Source organism: Podarcis melisellensis (assembly GCF_964234715.1).
Source record: "Podarcis melisellensis genome assembly, chromosome: 16".
In the NCBI taxonomy this organism is placed as follows: domain Eukaryota; kingdom Metazoa; phylum Chordata; class Lepidosauria; order Squamata; family Lacertidae; genus Podarcis; species Podarcis melisellensis.
In genome coordinates, this window is record NC_138533.1 from 17,383,005 (window position 1) to 17,400,039 (window position 17,035).

The 17,035-nt window shown below is 44.5% G+C and overlaps 1 protein-coding gene across 13 annotated transcripts in view; it reads left to right on the forward strand.

The window, feature by feature from the left end:
• Window positions 1-17,035, forward strand: part of BCAN (brevican) — a 45,015-nt gene that overhangs the window by 23,363 nt on the left and 4,617 nt on the right. For 10 of the 13 annotated variants that reach the window (XM_081892256.1, XM_081892263.1, XM_081892264.1 and 7 more), the window contains exons 5-9: window positions 1,348-1,475; window positions 3,831-4,124; window positions 7,327-7,650; window positions 10,217-11,368; window positions 15,890-15,997. In XM_081892256.1, coding sequence (XP_081748382.1) covers window positions 1,348-1,475; window positions 3,831-4,124; window positions 7,327-7,650; window positions 10,217-11,368; window positions 15,890-15,997 — 2,006 coding nt within the window. The remainder of the gene's footprint in view (window positions 1-1,347; window positions 1,476-3,830; window positions 4,125-7,326; window positions 7,651-10,216; window positions 11,369-15,889; window positions 15,998-17,035) is intronic. The other 3 variants (XM_081892254.1, XM_081892260.1, XM_081892258.1) reach the window with 3 other exon arrangements.

Below are 17,035 nucleotides of genomic sequence, written 5' to 3' on the forward strand. Positions count from 1 at the left end.
TTTATTAGCTTTGAAATTTAGGAATGGTGACATTTTTATGGAGCTATAAAAGCCCAAGATTTATGCTGCCTCCAGGATCAGAGGCACAGCGTGTCTCTCTGCATAGCAGTTGCTGGGGAATAGAGCCAGAAGGTGGCCATTGTGCTTATAATGTACTGCTTGTGAACAGGAGGTTGGACTACCTGGGCCTTTGGCCTGATCCAGCAGCCAGGCTCTTTCAATACTGACTAAGGGCTACACACATTATGAAACCAGCACTGACATTGTGGAATATCCCTCCCGCTTTTTCTATAGGCATTGCATAAGTGAAATTCAAACTCCCTGCAGCTCTGTTTGAAATGGGGTCAGTGGAGACTATTCATTTTGAAAAGTAATATTTTTTTAGGAAGAACCTGTTCAAAACCTCACATTCCCAGTGGCGTAATTGGAACCCCAAGGGGGCATGCAGTCCAACTAGAGAACCCGCCACCCCATCACTTTTCTTTTTCACATGTTACTTGGTAGTAATGGGGTGGGGGTGACTCATGGGAGAGCCTCAGGCACACCTTTGATGCTGCTTTGAGGAACCATGGGAAGTTTAAGATCGTGGTGCCCCTGGATGCTAATGGCCTTTCTTGGGAAATAAAGAACCATGAGAAGCCAGATTTCCTGTGGTTCCTGGTTCCCTTCATGAAATTGTGCATGTCTGTTCTAATGGAAGCTTTGACCAGGGATAATCTTAGGAAGTGTCCCAGGGGCTCATATCTTCACCACCTTTTTAAAAAGCTAAACCTTTTTTTTTTAAAAAAAGTGTTTCACCTTGCTTATAGGGCAGCAGGGCATACCGTAAAGCTCAGCACTAAGGAGACCCCACCCACCCACCACCTTAATTTCCCAGAGGTGTATATAAATAAAAGTATAAGTATAGCATATGCCATTATTAATGCAAAGTTGATTGGTATGCTCTCAGCAACTGCAGTTAATGCTTAAATGTGTCATACTTAATGGCATCACCAGGGCTGTATCCTGTGACATTCCCTAGGCCTCAGGTTTGGGCCATAGCCATCCTCCCTGAGTGGTGCCTTCCTATTTAGCCATTGGCTCCTTCTAAGCCCTAGAATTACAAGCTGTGGGGATATCTCTAATGACCCTTCTGACTCTTGAGGAGCCTCTGAACCAGTCCTCAGAGTCTGGTGACAGAGGGGTCCCCTTGAGGTTCAGGGAAGTTCTTGCTAGCCCCAGTGACAGCAGCTGTATGTGGAACATGCCAGTGAGTAGTTCCGTCTCTTTCCCCAATCCGCCATTGGTAGAGGGCTGTGATTCATCCTAGCCTGGGGCTATGATACTGAACACTGTTCTTATCTTCAGGTACCCCATACAGACCCCTCGTGAAGCCTGTTACGGAGACATGGATGGGTTTCCGGGTGTCCGTAACTATGGGGTAGTGGACCCAGAAGACATGTATGATGTCTATTGCTATGCTGAAGAACTGTATGGTGAGTTAGATTGACAAAATATCCTTGCCCTTTGAAATCAGAGACTTCATGTTGCCTTTTGCTGTGGGATGTATAGAGTAGCTATTGCATTGCCTGCTGAACTTGTGATCCATTCCATCAAATACAGCCTATCAACCAGACACGCATTCATGTCAGTGTTTTATACCCCACCCCTTCCTCCAGATCAGAGCTTGCAACACAGCATACTACCACAACATTGCAGGTTACTATCAGTGAAGAGCTCTGGACTTCCATGAGCGGAATTTCCCTTTTTAGTCTCTCTCAATCTCAACAAATGAGATACCACTTAAAATATTGCAAAATGATATCTCATGCCTATGCTTTTAGCCCATAGATTTTCAACCAGTGTGATGAGTCCCACAGGTGAGTTGCATTGCCAGACGAGGTAGCTTGTTGCACAACTGTTGCTTCCATGATTCCAGTTTAGACTGACCAGACCAAAGGAGTACTACATGTGTTTCTTGACAAGGAGGCATTCTTCTGATGAAATGCTTGTTTTATCAGTTTCCATGAGTGCTGCAATGTGGCAAGAGAAAGGCACAAGACATTTTTAAAATAAGATACGTATTTCTGGCCAGCTACATGCTCATGCCTTTCTCCTGCCCCATTGCAGGACTAGTTTTCATTTCATTGTAATGCTGAGGAACAGTAGGTATGTTGCTCTCTGAATTGCCATTTTAGGGTGAAATAAAATTAAGTTGTTAATGTTTGATGCTCCATTATGTTTTTTATATTCTGTTGGAAGCCGCCCAGAGTGGCTGGGGCAATGCAGCCAGATGGGCGGGGTATATGTAACAATTGTTGTTGTTGTTGTTGTCACTATTAAGTATAAATCAAAAATGAGAAAATGAAAGTGGGACTAATGTCGCAGCTTGGAAGTCAGAGGTGAGTCTCAAGTCTGGACTGGTTGAAGATTCCATATTATCTCCTCATATTCACTGAATTGCTGGAGAGGCTGTGGAATGTGTGGTGGGCATATAGGAAAATGGCTCAGTTCTGAGAAGAAGCATTTGTTGAAATAAAAGTAATTACTGGACAAAACACTTTTAAATGTCCAAAGCTGGCTCAGCTCAATCATTTTACAAGAGGTAACATTAACCTAATCCAAATAAGATATACCCGGTATTTTACTAAGCTTGTACAAGCTTGTAATAATGAGGTACTGGAAGAAATCGAGGGTGCTTCTTTGGGAAACTGGTACAATTGCAAATAGCTCCTGTGGAAAAATGGCATATAAAATAAAACTGGCACACGGTTTGAAACATAAGGATGCTTTCACAATAGATTGGTCCAGCTTTATTATGTACATGGCTGGAAATGAAAATTGAGGACTCAGTTCACAATATGAAACTTTCTGGTTAGCATAAAGTGTACATTGCCTTCTCTGCAAATGGTTGAATGAGATAGGCACTTACTATCCCATTTGGATGCCATTTCTGATGTATTGCCTAAATTTTATCTTATGGGCCAGGGCGGGTTGTTTTATTTTAAGTTTTACAATGTTGTAAGAATTTAATGATAAAAATTTTAAACAACAACAGAGCATACTATATAATGTCTTGTAAAATAAACCTAAGTACATTATTAAAAGGTGCAATACCAGTCATCTGCATCTGTCACCAAAACATGCATCATCTCACTGAGGAGGGAGTCCCATAAAGAGGGTGCCACCCCAGGAATGCCATGCCCCATGTCACTGTCTTGCCTGCCACCTGAACTGAAGGAAGAAGCCCCCTCTTCTCACACCAAGGGGCAGTACCTAAGTGCTTCTCCCCAGATAACAAGCTTCAGAAAGCCCTGACGTAACATTAATTTACCATCTAGTATAGGAGTGGGGAACCTCAGGGCAAAGGGCCAAATACAACCTTCCAGGCATCTGTGTCCAGTTCTTGGGACTTTTCCTTGGACCCTCTCCAGGCCACACCTCTCACTGGTCCTGCTCTGCACCCTCCTCAAGTACTTTTGCCTGGCTGGGATGTTTCTTTGTCTTAAGCATTTTAAAATGGGGTGAGGAACCTGTGGCCCCCCCAACATCCCTGACTATTGGCCATGCTGGCTGCAGGGGCTAATGGGAGATGGAAATCGAATAACACATACTTTGTAACAACTTAGGCTGCTTGGAGCTTTTTGAAATATTAATCAATTTTTTTGAAATATTAATCAAATATTAAACACAATTTATAAATGTGATTAAATAAATAGAGCATCTGGAGAGCCACAGATTAGCCACTCCTGTTTTAACAGATAAGTAAATAGGCTTCCTTTAATTTCAGCCAAAGCATGTTTTGTTGTTATCTCTTTAAACACTGATGCCCAACTTATCTCTGGTTGCAGGAGAGCTGTTTGTGGTGAGCTCTCCAGAGAAATTCACTTGGGAGGAGGCCAAAGCTGAGTGTAAGTCTCTGGGAGTGGAGATTGCCACGACAGGCCAGCTGTATGCAGCATGGAATGAAGGTCTGGACCACTGCAACCCTGGCTGGCTGGCAGACGGAAGTGTGCGGTACCCCATCGTCACCCCACGGGAGAAGTGTGGAGGAAACGTCTCAGGAGTCAAAACCATCTTCCTCTTTCGCAACCAGACTGGATTTCCAGATCCCCAAAGCAAATATGACGTGTATTGCTTTAGAGGTAACAATCCTTCTGGCATGGCTAAACTCTGAGTAGGATTGCCACCTTGCTCACCTGGAGATCAAAACACAAGATAAATTCAGTCCGTGAAACTTTTTCAATCATTTGCCAGGAAGAGATACACCTGCTAATTTTCTCTGTGTTAGAGGCTCCTGTCAAAAGCACAAGAGCAGAGCCAGTGAGGGAAAGGTGGCAACTCTATTCACTATTCACTTGAACAATTACTTCTAGGGCTCATCCACACTCACCTTTGCTCCGTGCATTCTAGGCACAGGTCCACCCTTTCCAGGTCTGTTTCTGGGCGGTTTTTCCTTTTGTCTTAGTGCTTTCCCCGAGAAAACCCACATTTTACTGCTGAATCACCGCAAAAGCCAATTGGGTTTGCTGCAGATTGCTGTTTGTTCCAATTCTGCAGTAAAACATGAGTTTTCCTAGGGAAAGTGTTGGGACAAAGAAAAACTGCTCGGACACAGACCTGGAAAGCCCGGACCTGTGCCTAGAAAACACATAGCAGAGGTACGTGTGGATGAGCCCCTAGTTTGCTAATGTTTTATGTGATTTAATTCCTGCAGGGTCCTTGGAAAGGTTTTGTTATAGTGGTACCACTAGGCAGAAGTCTGGGCCCTCACAGAAGGCACTGTCCCTTTAGACTGCTCCCATGTTGCAGGTGGGATTCAGTCAAATACTGACAACATTGCATTATCAGCACATTCCTTATTGTGGATTTGGCACTCTTGCACAACAAACCTAGTCCTCCCTGCGCTGCCCCCCTAAAGTCCTAATTTCTTGAGGTGGAAGGAAAGCGACAGGAAAATGCACTGGAAAGTGTGTGCATGAGGAATAACAATTGCTTGAGGCAATGTTGTCTAGCCTCCCCACAAACAAATCAGAATGAATGCTTGACATGGGAGTTTACAAGCATTTCAACCAATCTGAAATTTGAACCAATTTCAAACAAATGCATTTTCAAAAGATACATTTCGGCAAATCAGAACAATTGCTTGACATGATACCAAATTGAAATGCCATCCGCTAACCTTCGCACAAACAAATCAGAATGAATGCTCAATAAACAAACAAACAATGTTGCAACCTTTGTCTGGAAGAGACCTCAGAATGCAGTCTGGCTTGCCTATGTCTTTTGCCAATGGGGCAAAGCACATGCAGCTCCATGTTCAAAATGTGCAAGCAGCTGTGTTCAAAATGTGGTGTGTGATGCCCTTGTGGCTTGGTTTCAAAATGCAAAAAAGGGAAGGCAGGTGGAAAGCCCTCAGACATGGAGGAGCATACACCCTGGGGGTTTTCCACCTGCAAGCAGCAGCGTGCCCCCCACCCCAGTCATATTTGAGTGCAGGAAAGAGAGGGGAGAATGGGGAGATGATGTTGGAGGCACCATCACTGGCACGACCATTTGCACATACACGTCCCTGAATTTTCATTGAAAATGTCAACTCCGTTCCTGCCGCAAACCCACGCTCATAAACAGACTGCAACAGCATAATGAGTAACTGATGCCGTCATCCTAAACCCACTTCTTACAGAGTAAATCCCATGGACACCATGGAATTTATAGCTGAGTAAAACTAGAATAATTCCCTTTGGACACTGTCATTACTCACTTCCCTTCCCTTCTCTGCCAATCTCAATCTTCCAAGTCAAATACATGCCCATTTCCATCACCAATCCCCCTAACACGGTCAAAAGGATGAAAGGAGTTGCAGTCTGGCAAATTTGACTTTCTTTCAACCCCCACCGCTACCATTTACAGGGGTGGAGTGATCTGGGCAGGAGGATAATACAGATCACTATCTAAAGTGCCCCCCCCCCTCACTACTGTATTGGTTAAATTCCTCCAGAGTCTAAAATTGAATGTCCGCAACAACCCTGTGCGGTAGGTTACATTGAGATGTAGTTACTGACCCCAGGTCACCCAGTGAGTTTTGTGGCTGAGTGATCTGCCCCATTCATGTCTAAAACGGGTTCAGTGTTAAGAACACCTGAATTCCTCAAGAAGAGCCCTTCTGTAGCCAACCAGTAGCCCTAGCTGATCCAGAATTTAATTTTCCACAGCGCACGTGCTGAAACCCCTGCTTCTCTACAAGTGTTAAAGGTGCTCTGTACACCTTTTCACTTGACCTACCCTGCCATTCAGATGCCTCTGGGAAGTTCATAAACACAGTAGCCCTCTCTTGCTGTCAGGGTGGCTCATATGTCCTATTTTCAAATAGAGGACTGTCCATCCCAAGTCTGAGTTAAAAATAAGAAGCCACCAAAAAGAGATGGTTATGGGAGCTCAACCAGAGTCAAAGGTCTGAGCCAGCCCAAAAGCCACCTTGTGTCTTCCCCACTGTGCTGAGATGTGTTGCATTTCTGTTTAAATTACAGCAATTATTTCTAAATTTGACTCTATACAAATAAATCAGCATGTGTACATTTTATGCAAATCCATACCCTCTTTTCTTTTGATGCGACACATCATTTTTTTGGGAGGATGCAGAACTAGTCCTCCTACCTTGACCCCCAGTAACTAGTGAAGCCTGGTGCCTCTGATCCTGCTGGTAGGAAGTAGTTGCCAAAGCTATTTCCATTGATAAACCTGCCCAGCATGAATTTCTCTCACCCACTTTTAAAGCCACCTAAGTTCATTTTTGTTATTAGAAGGAGCATGCAGGGAAGTGGGGGCTGAACCTCTCAACTTTCCATCTCTATGCCAGTCATTGGCGCATGGAGAGGGAAGGGTTCTGCTAACTTCCTGCTATGTAACCATGCTGTGGTATGACATAACCCAGACCCCCTTTTCAACATGGGCAAATGTGTCAATAAACAAACATGACTTTAGGGCCAGCTGGGTGAGGCAACTGCCTCAGGTGGCAGTTGCTACAAGGGCAGCAGTGGGCTCCCCCTGACCATTCCCCTGTGTGTGTCACATGACCTTCCCCGGAGCCACGCTCCCGAAAACTAGCCTGCTGCCCTCACTCACGTGTGAGGGGAAATGTTATTCTTCAACTACCAGTCTGGTTGTCTTCTGTACACAGAACCAGGGGGAAGCGCCCTCTTGGTCCTTTGCCTCAAACAGCGAAACTCTGCCCTGTCTTGCCTACCCCCATGTGAGTGAGTTTAGCATTCCTGCCCAGGCTGCTTTGAAACGATGTTTCTGAAGTACCCCCAGAGGCAGTAACACCCCCTTTCTTTCTGCCCACAGAAGAGACAAGCCCTTTTTCTGAGTCTCCAGTCCCCGAGGCAGAGGGCAGCAAGGAGATTGTGACTGTGACAGAAAAGATGGAAGAGCTGCGGCTGCCCAAAGCGGAGCGCGAGGTGGCGAAGGAATCCAGAGGGGCCATTTATTCCGTGCCCCTTTTGCAGGACAACCTTGAGGCTCAGCAGCAAAAGCCCAGCAGTGCCCCTGAAGAGACAGCCCCACAAGGGCCTGAGGCAGGCCCAGGTAGCTGTGCTTTCAGTCCAGGACAGAGAGATGAGGAAGGGGGAAAAGAAAGAGATGGAGGTTGCCCAGGGAGACACAGGCATGGTAGGTGAAGAGAAGAAAGGTCTGAGGATCATAAAGGGTTGAGCAGCTGTGATTCCTGCATTGCAGAGGGTTCGACTAGATAACCCTTTGGGTAAGAAGGAAACTTCTCTGGGACAAGGTTCAGAAAAGGGCAACTAAAATGGAGTGACTCCCCTATGAGGAGAGGTTGCAGTGTTTTGATTTATTAGCTAGAGAAAAGGTGAGTTATAGGTGATATGCTATTAGAAGTTTATAAAACTGTGCAAATGGAGTTTGCTCCCACCGGATGCAGTGATGGCCACCAACTTGGATGGCCATCAGATTAGACAAATTCATTTGGGATAGTGGCTACTAGCCATGTTCACTATGCTCTGCCTCCACAGCTTGGAGGCAGTAATGCTTCTGGATACCAGTTACTGGAAGCCACAAGAGGGGAGAGGGAGTGCTCTTGTGCTCTGATCCCGCTTGTGGGTTTCCCACAGGCATCTGATTGGCCACTGTGAGAACAGGTTGCTGGACTAAATGGGCCATTGGCCTGATCTAAAAGGCTCTTCTTACATTCTAAATTGAAAGGTCAGTCCTTTTAATCCCCTACTAGGAATGGGCTGTAAGATTGTGGGCTATGCCCATTGGGTTTCATGCATGTAGACCCTGTACAAACACAATGCTCACATCTGGACAACTGGGGCTACCACTGAGAAGACTGTGATATTGATTCAGAGAGCTGAGGATTGTCTGTGGTGAGAAACAAAACAAATGAAATTAAAGTTCTATAAATAAATGGGACAGATTTTGCTCATAAAACCCCTGAATTCTTCAGACTGCATAAATTATGCAAAAATAAACAAAAAATTATTCTAATCTGCGTAATCCATCCTACATCATCTGGACAGAAACAAAAACTTGGGTGCTAACACAAGTTAGGGGGAGAAAAAGAGAGAGAGAGATTTGCACCCCCTAAAACTCAGCCCTTGAAGAGCTGCTGCTCAGTGCTAGAGCACCTGCTTTGTATGCACAAGGTCCCATTTTCAATCCATGGCATTTCCAGGTCGGGCTAGAAATGCTTGAAACCCAGATGGTCTGCTGCCAATCAGGGCAGAGGCCTTCAAGGGAGTTGCTCCTAGTGGTGCCTCATGGCTTGGATGCACAGCTCAGATGCACATTCAGTATTGTGAGCCCAGTTTTGTGGAACTCCCTTCTTGTTGCAGTCAGACAGGCCCTGTTGAACTTCTGGCCCTGACTGAAGTCTTTATTATTCTGTCAAACTTTTCAGCGGAACTCTGACTTTATAGTTTGAACTCATTTTTAGTCTTACTCTATTGAGACAACTGTAATTAAGCAACATACAAATTATTAAAACAAATAATTAATAAATAAAAATAAGTACTGTATCAGATACTGAGACCCCTCTTTTGCACCTTCCTATCAAAGTTCCTTTTAAATGGAGATTCCAGGAAAATGAATTTTACGGTTCATTCCATAGTCAGTGAGTAAATGTGTATTGTACACCAGTACCTGACACCCAGTATTTGGTACTTTTTTGCCGGTATTTGGCATGAATTGGCAGTTAACTACCTGACAGCGCTGGGTAGCTAATGCGGTGCAGTATTTTGCATTTGGCAGTTTCTGGCAAATCCAAGACATTTATGTTGTGCTCATCCATTCCATTCAGAATCCAAATTTTGCAATTGGTAATGGTGTCTCTCCTGTCTGCCCCCCCCAATCTTATTTGAGTGCTCCATTTTAAAAAAAAAAAAAAAAAAGCCCACACAAACAGAGGAGGTAAACTCTCCCACACATGCAAATGTGGACACATCATTAACCATGAAATGGGAGACACTTGCTGAATCTCACCGTTGATTAGGCCAGGGGTGACTAACTAATCATCCAGATATTGTTGACTACAACCCCCATAATTTGTAATCTGCTGGCTCTGCTTGCTGCTGGAAGTTAGAATCCAACCACAACTGGAGAGTCAAGGGTTGCCTAACCCTAGAATAGATCTGCAAGTGCCTCCTGGGTACAGACAGAAAGAAAAATTATCTTAAACATGTTAAGCTGTCAGCAATTTCCAATAAGAAAATAAAGGATATAGCTAAGCATGTGAATTACTGAATCTATAATGAAACATACCAAAAGAGAAAGGATGTGTGGTCCACGATTACCATTGGTTCCATAGTCTAAAGCAAAACAATTAAAATGTCTCATTTCAAAAAAGATTTAAAAGAGACCTTTAACTGTAATAAATCCCAACCTTTGCAAAGATGTTTGGACCTGACACTGTGCTTGTGTATGAAATAAAATTAGACCAAATGGTAAGGAAGGAATCTCGAGCACTTGAACACTTAGCTTTTTCAAGAAGAGCAATTTGCCAAGTCTTGGAATATCAATAGTCTGGATAATTAAGATCAAAAGTCTTCCAAAACTTGGCAGTTGTGTTCCAGGCCACTGTCAAAAGATGCAAGGTCAGTTTCTTGTTTTTCAGATCTTGATCCAAATCTACAAACCAATTGTCTTTCTAAGTGCAGTGTCTAAGGACAATTCCCACCTTTGGGAAGATCTAATTTCCTTCTTTTCAATTTTGCAGAGGAAGAGACAGAAGAAGCCCAGAGCACTGAGGAAGATGAGATGTTTGATCTAGGCCATCCGTTAGAAGAGGAATCTGATGAAGAACAAAACCTGCCCGGGCCTTCAGAAGCAGCTCCAGAGGAGTTTGAGTCCACAGCAGAAGATGAGGTGGAAAGCACCACTCAGGCATGGTCCCAAACCTCCCCAGACCTCAGCACATCAGAGGATGAGGATGAACCCCATGGCTTTCATGGCCCTGCAGGTTCTGCCCTAGCACCCTCTCAAGAGCATGGAGGAGAAGGCACCATTGAAACTGACTCTTCTGACATCCTCTCCACTGGCGGAGGAAGCCAAGCAGCAAGTGACTCTGAAGAGCTGCATAAAGACCCATCGTCATCACCCTCCACCTCAGAGATTGCAGCTGAAAGGAAGGTTGTCCCTCTAGAGCAGGTGGCTCAAAATATCAGCTACAGTGATCCTCAAAAAGCTGGCATTGTTCCTCAACTACCTGAGCACTCGGGGCTGCCTGAAAACTCCTCTGCAGCTGCTGAGCAGACCCACATGCATGTAGCCCCGCAAAGCGGGCTTGTTCCTGGGTTCACAAGCACCCACGTCCCTGGTCATCCTGGCGACTCAGTCGATGCAGAGTTTTCAGGGGCTGTGCCTCCGGGAACAGCTGCAACTGTGGAGAGGACAGCAGTGTGGAAGAGGGTGGTCCCAGAATCCTCAAGCACCCCAGCTGCCAGCCTGTCTGAAGAGAGCGAGGAGCATTCTGGGTCTGCCTGGATTTCACCTGCCGTTGCCACGGGGTTTGCAACTTCCAGTCCCAAGGAGGCTGTGGATGACTCAGGACATGCAGTTAGCACCCAGCTTCCTGGGGAGGAGCATGAGACTGAGGAGGCCACTGAGAGCACCACGCCAGACCTGTCAGCAGAAGAATCGGATGAAGAAAGGGAAACTACTATGGCTGGCCCAGTGCCAACTGGAGATGGCGAAGAGCACGATGGGGAGAAAGAAGATGCCCCCTCACTTGCCGAGGTCATCTCTGGAGACATATCAGGCTCACCATTCATGAGCCCTCTGTTCACAGAGCCCTCCTTGACCACTGCCCACCCTCTGCCTGTCCTGCCCACAGAAAGTGCCAGCCTTGGATCAGGTGGGAACATTTCAGGTAACCCTTTTGCCTGCACTGCCTTGGTGCTCTTGGCCATTATTTTGGCTGACCTTTCCCACTAAAACCCTAATGATGTTCCCCCCAAAGCCACGCTTTTCTCTTTGTATATGTCTCTCCCACCCCCCATTTCTCCTCCCCCCCCCCACATCACCTGGATTGGGAATGGTATAAAGACCCAGAGAAGCACATGTTTTGTCAAACAAACAAACAAAATAGTCTTAGAGAGTGCATGCTCTTTAAATCTCTCCTACTTCTATGAAGTGTTTTAATGACTATTTCCATGAAAAACAAGCCGGGAATGAGGACAGCACTGGTCATAACAAGGAGACTAATAAAAAAGAGAGAGAAAAATTAAAAACTTTCTAGAAGAAGGCCATCTGGCTGGATGTATGTACCCTATTGTGTGTGTCTTGTGTTTTTTCCCCTCACATTGCTCCTCTGCTTATTTGTTTCCCTCCACACTAATGAATTAATCTCCCTAATGTTACTTAAACCCTTGCTCAGCACTGATCTTAGAGCCATATTCTCATGAGCGATGATTACAAATATTAGGGGTGTGTGTGTGTGTGTGTGTGTGTGTGTGTGTGTGTGGTGAATATAGGAAGCTGTCTCATATTGATTATGGTCATTGGTCAATCTACCTCAGTATTGTCTGCATACACACTATACCTTCAAAGCACATCCTTTCTCTCAAAGAATCTGGGCGCTGTGGTCTATGTAAGCAAGCTAGAGATAACCCTGTCAGGAGAGGCCCAAGCCATTTTGCTGCTTAACAGTGGCGTAGCGTGGGGGGTGCAGGGGGGCCGGCCGCACCGGGCGCAACATCTGGGGGTTAGGGTTAGGGGGCGCAAATCCACGGGTTAGGGGGCGCAAATTACTTGCCTTGCCCTGGGTGCTGACAACCCACTGCTGCTTAAAGCAAAGGACAAGATGGTGCATTCCCCATCCTGTGCACAAAATCTCACTAAACTAATAGTTGAATCTTACTTCAGCACTGGTGATGGAGCAGAGTTCTCTACCACATCCTTAAGGCAGCAAACTAGTTTAGGGGCTGCAGGGCAGACCACATGGCACACATTTTTAGCCACTGTCCACCCCTCAGACTTTGCTGCCTGAGGCACTTGCCTCACTCTCCCTCATGGAAGGACTGGTCTTGCACTGTGCCTACTTGGTGCGTGTGACATCCCTGTGGCTTTCTTTTTTCTTCACAACAGCCTTAGGAGGTTGATTAGGTTAAAGTAATGGCAACTTGCCCAAGGCCACCTTAGCATTCTTTGTGACTAAGCAAAAATTTGGAAGCATGTTGGCCTATCTAAGTCCAATACCGGCAGTGTGTGTGTGTGTGTGTTTGTCTATAGTTGGCATAGGAGGATTTTTTAAAGCTAGTGCTGGGCATAATCTGGGCTTTCTAAGGGAAGGGACAGCAAACTATGAGCCCTCACAGAAGGATATTGTGGGGAAATTCAGTGTCTGGATAATGGGAATGGTGGAACAAAGAATTCTGTTTTCTCTAATAGCCAACAAATCTCCAAGGTTACTTTCAGATGATCCATTTACTGCACATTCATTCTGATTTGTTGGCGGGGAGGTTATATGATGCCACACCAAGCAATTGTTATCCCACACATTCCATTGCATTTCTTTGTCACTTTTCCTTACTGCAAAAAGTCCAGTATAAATATTTAGATATTAGAGTAACTAATTGTGCCACCTGAATTTGCTGGTATGTGACTGAATCCCACTTACAAAATAGCAATGGTCTGGAAGAGCCCAAGTCTATGTTTCTCTAGCCTCCAGCTCAGGAGATGAACCAAAAATATGTGGCCATGTGCTCTGCTTTATAGAGGGCTTGTATGCTCAGCTCTCTGAACACTGTGAAAACTTAGAAAGTCCTCCTTGAAAAGTTGGTGCAGCAAATTTAATCATCATTATCATCAGGAGGCCCTGGCACCAGATCTTTTGCACGGTCCCCCAGTCTTCTTCCCACCTTACCTATTTATCTAGTTTGCTTATTTTTTATATTAAACTTAATAAAAAATATGTTTCTAAAAATGTAACATATTTATATAAATTGCAGGATTAAACTGAATGCATACACAGTCACACATGTTTATTCCTGTCTTAGCTTCTTGCTACACACACATACACACACACATGCTAAAAAGTAAAATTGTCAATTTTTATGAATCAAATCTTTATTGCAAGGGTTAATGAGAAGTATTAAAGCAGAAGAATAAGAGGCAGACAGAACACATTATCCAGATGTGTAGAGTGGGATAAAATAAATAGAAGAGTAGCATAGAGTAAAATAAAATGGACACCAACATTTAAAAAGTTATACCAAGTCACAAACTCCGAAGAGGAAAATTACAGCACGTCTGGGGTCATTTCTTGGTGAGTTTTGCTTGCGGCAACACGCAGAGTGGCAGGTGCCATAAGAAACTACACTGCCCAGCATTCTTTGGGGGAAGCCATGACTGTTTAATGATGCTTTAAATGTATCATATGGCCGCAGCAAGGAGGAGGAAAAAGGGTGATAGGCCACAAAGGGGCAAACCATCTGGTTTGGAGTTGCTGGGCATTAAGTTGTGAACCACCCTAAGATCTACAGATTAAAGGCATTGTGCAAATTTAATTGATTAATTAATTGATAATAAATAAGTTCTACACTACCAATATTAACTGTATCAGTGTAAGAAGAGTCTGGCTGTGGGACCATCCAGCCTAGCATTCTACTTTCCGCAGTGACCAAGCCTCCAGGAAATCCACAGCAGAATAGTAGAGCCACACTCTGCCCCTGTTGTTTGCCCCCAGCAAGGTAGCAATTCTGAGGTAGACCACCTCTTGGACATGCAGGTTCCTGTTGAAGACATTGAAGAATCTTTCCTCCTAGAACCAAGGGACTTCAATATATCTGAATGTTGACAGAATAAGCATCATGATAGAAGCTTATGAAATTATAAATGGCATGGAGAAAGTGGATGAAGACATACTTGTCTCCCTCTCCCATAACACTAGAATTTAAGGATATCCAGTGAAGCTGAATATTGGAAGATACAGGACAAACAAAAGGAAGGACTTATTCACAGAGCTGTGATGCTCATGTAGTTCAACTAGATGGGTCAATGGCCTGATCCAGCAAACTCTCCTTATGGTCCACCTTCTCTGTGCTGAAATAGGCTTTGCCTACTTTATTAATATAAAGGTGATTTAAATAAAGGATAATGCAGCCTGTCAAGTAAACTATAGAGCCTTACATGTGTTGGTTGAGAGAACACCAGTAGAGAATTAAAACCACAAAATATGCAGCCAATTAAAGCATGGAAATATAGGCCGCTGAACCTTTAAAATATGCCATTCTAAGTTCTGTCCAAAATTTCCCACTTCCCCCAGCACAGAAAAAGGCCACATGTCTGGTAAGGTAAAAATGGTTTACTTACAAACTCTTCAAAAATCAGTTCATGTGCTTTTCCATACAGCAGTAAGAAAACACAGGCAGTAAAGCGTATGTTAATTCCAAAGTGGTGGAAGTTCCTAAAATATTTGTATAAGAACACAAGGGTGGCTGTGTGTGCGTGCTTAAGTCATGTGGTCTGAGCTTGGAACAACCAGCTCAGACCTCTTTATACACTGGACTGCACATGTTAGACTGAGGGAAACAATATACCTGGCTTCCTTCCTCCCATGGTGAGGGGAGTGACCTAGCTACACGTGGCAGGACTCTGGCATAATACTCTCTGGCATTAACCCCTTCATGCATTAATTACACTTAAGCATTTTGGTTATATGTGGCTGGTTATCCTATAGTATTTTAGCACCAAAGTTTGGAACTTGGCCCTGTAGGAAATTAGCAACCAGAATGGCTTGAAATGACACTTCTTTTGCAGCAAATAGAAAGCCTTTTTCAAGCCTAATTGATTGGGGAATGGAGGATTTTGGGGGGGTCACAACTGAATATGTAAAGGTTAAGCCTCCCCTCCCTACCTGTGACCCTCCATTGTTCATCACTTGTTGCAATTAAGCTTCAAAAAAAGTTTTTATTGAAGGTTTAAAAGCCAAATTATTGCAGGAGTGTGTGTGGTTTTTTTCTGGAGATAGCAGCAGTGTAGGGGGAAAGGTTAACTCTTGCCTCCCCAGCTAGGCCTCTCCAGAAAATCATTCCACCATTAAACATGGGGGCAGGGGGAAACGAAAACACTATTTTCAAGCCTTATTGCTGGGATAGCATACTCATCAACATTTCTCTGATGAAAATAGGGGCATCCTATTCCCTACCTTCTAACATTTCTCCCATGAAAATAGGGACATCCTAGTGTAATGTGGGGAAGCTTGATGGGCTTTAAATGTATGGTGTGGGTCTGTTGTGAGTGTGTGTGGTTGTGGTTTGCACATGGTTGCAATGTTGTGCCTGCAGCAGTTTGCAAAGGCCCCTCCTCTAAGTGGGCATGGCTGTGCCCAGCAAGTGAAGCTCCTGCTTTCATTGACTGGAGCATCCTCTTCCTGGCCATTTGCTTCCAGGTGACTGCATCCCAAACCCCTGTAAGAATGGAGGGACCTGCACTGAAGAAGGGGACCACACAGGGTGCCTTTGCCTACCAGGCTACGGAGGAGATGCTTGTGAGATCGGTGAGTAGAACAACTGAGTCTGCTGCAAGGTATATGTTTGAACCCACACGGTGCCCACCAACCACTTGTCTATGGACGCTCCCAAGAGGTTTAAGATCTTTGACTGGAGTTATGTGTTCGCTATGAATACGTGTTCCTGCCTTATGCTCACAAGAAGTTCACACACTGGAGGAATAAAGGAAGACCTGTTCATTACATGAAATAAAAGTGACAGAGTATACGGGTGCTGTTTCAACCAGCAAGGTTACAAAATAAGCAGACAGTAAATCATACAGCATGTATCATACAGCATAGTTCTCTATCTTAAAGATTTAAACAGTCCTGACTATCCCAAAAGCCTAGAGCAGTGGTTCCAAAGCTCCCCACCCCCCAGTTCCATAAACCCATCCCTGGTACCCTCAACCCCCCTATTATACAGAATAGCAGTGTGCATGTTCTCCTAAGGAAGATAGTAACTCAATAAAAGTCAGAACAGTAACTATTAATTGCACATTGATTCAAAATCCATTTAAAGCTATTTCGTTTAATTAATTCAACAAAACAGAAGGACTTGATCCAATGATACCAGCTTTTCAAAGTGATTTATACCCCCAGCATCCCCCTGCCACCCCTTTGCCTCTTAGCATGACCTACACAGTACCACCACCCTCCAGGGGATGGTACCACTCGCTGGCCTAGAATGCAAGCATGACAATTTGCCACAGCACCCACACTAAAAGCAAAGTGAGAAAGGGAAGGGGAAGAGTATACCTGTCCTCAAGTAAACAATACCTAAGCCAGGAATCAAGAGGTCTGTGCCTTTTGTTTGAGAGTCATGCTCTTCTTGTCAATAGCCTGTACCAGCAAGGCTACAGCATCTCTCTCACCCATTGCAGGGAAGCTGATATTTGAGATCATTGAGGAACAAGAGAGGGGAACCCCCTGGAACTTTGAGCTGTCCAACGTAAAAAATCTGGACTTTAGGTTTTATTTTGGGCCATTGTTACGTTATGAAGGAAGGAGGGTTTTTCTTATAAGTGAGTGTCATAACACCTTTAT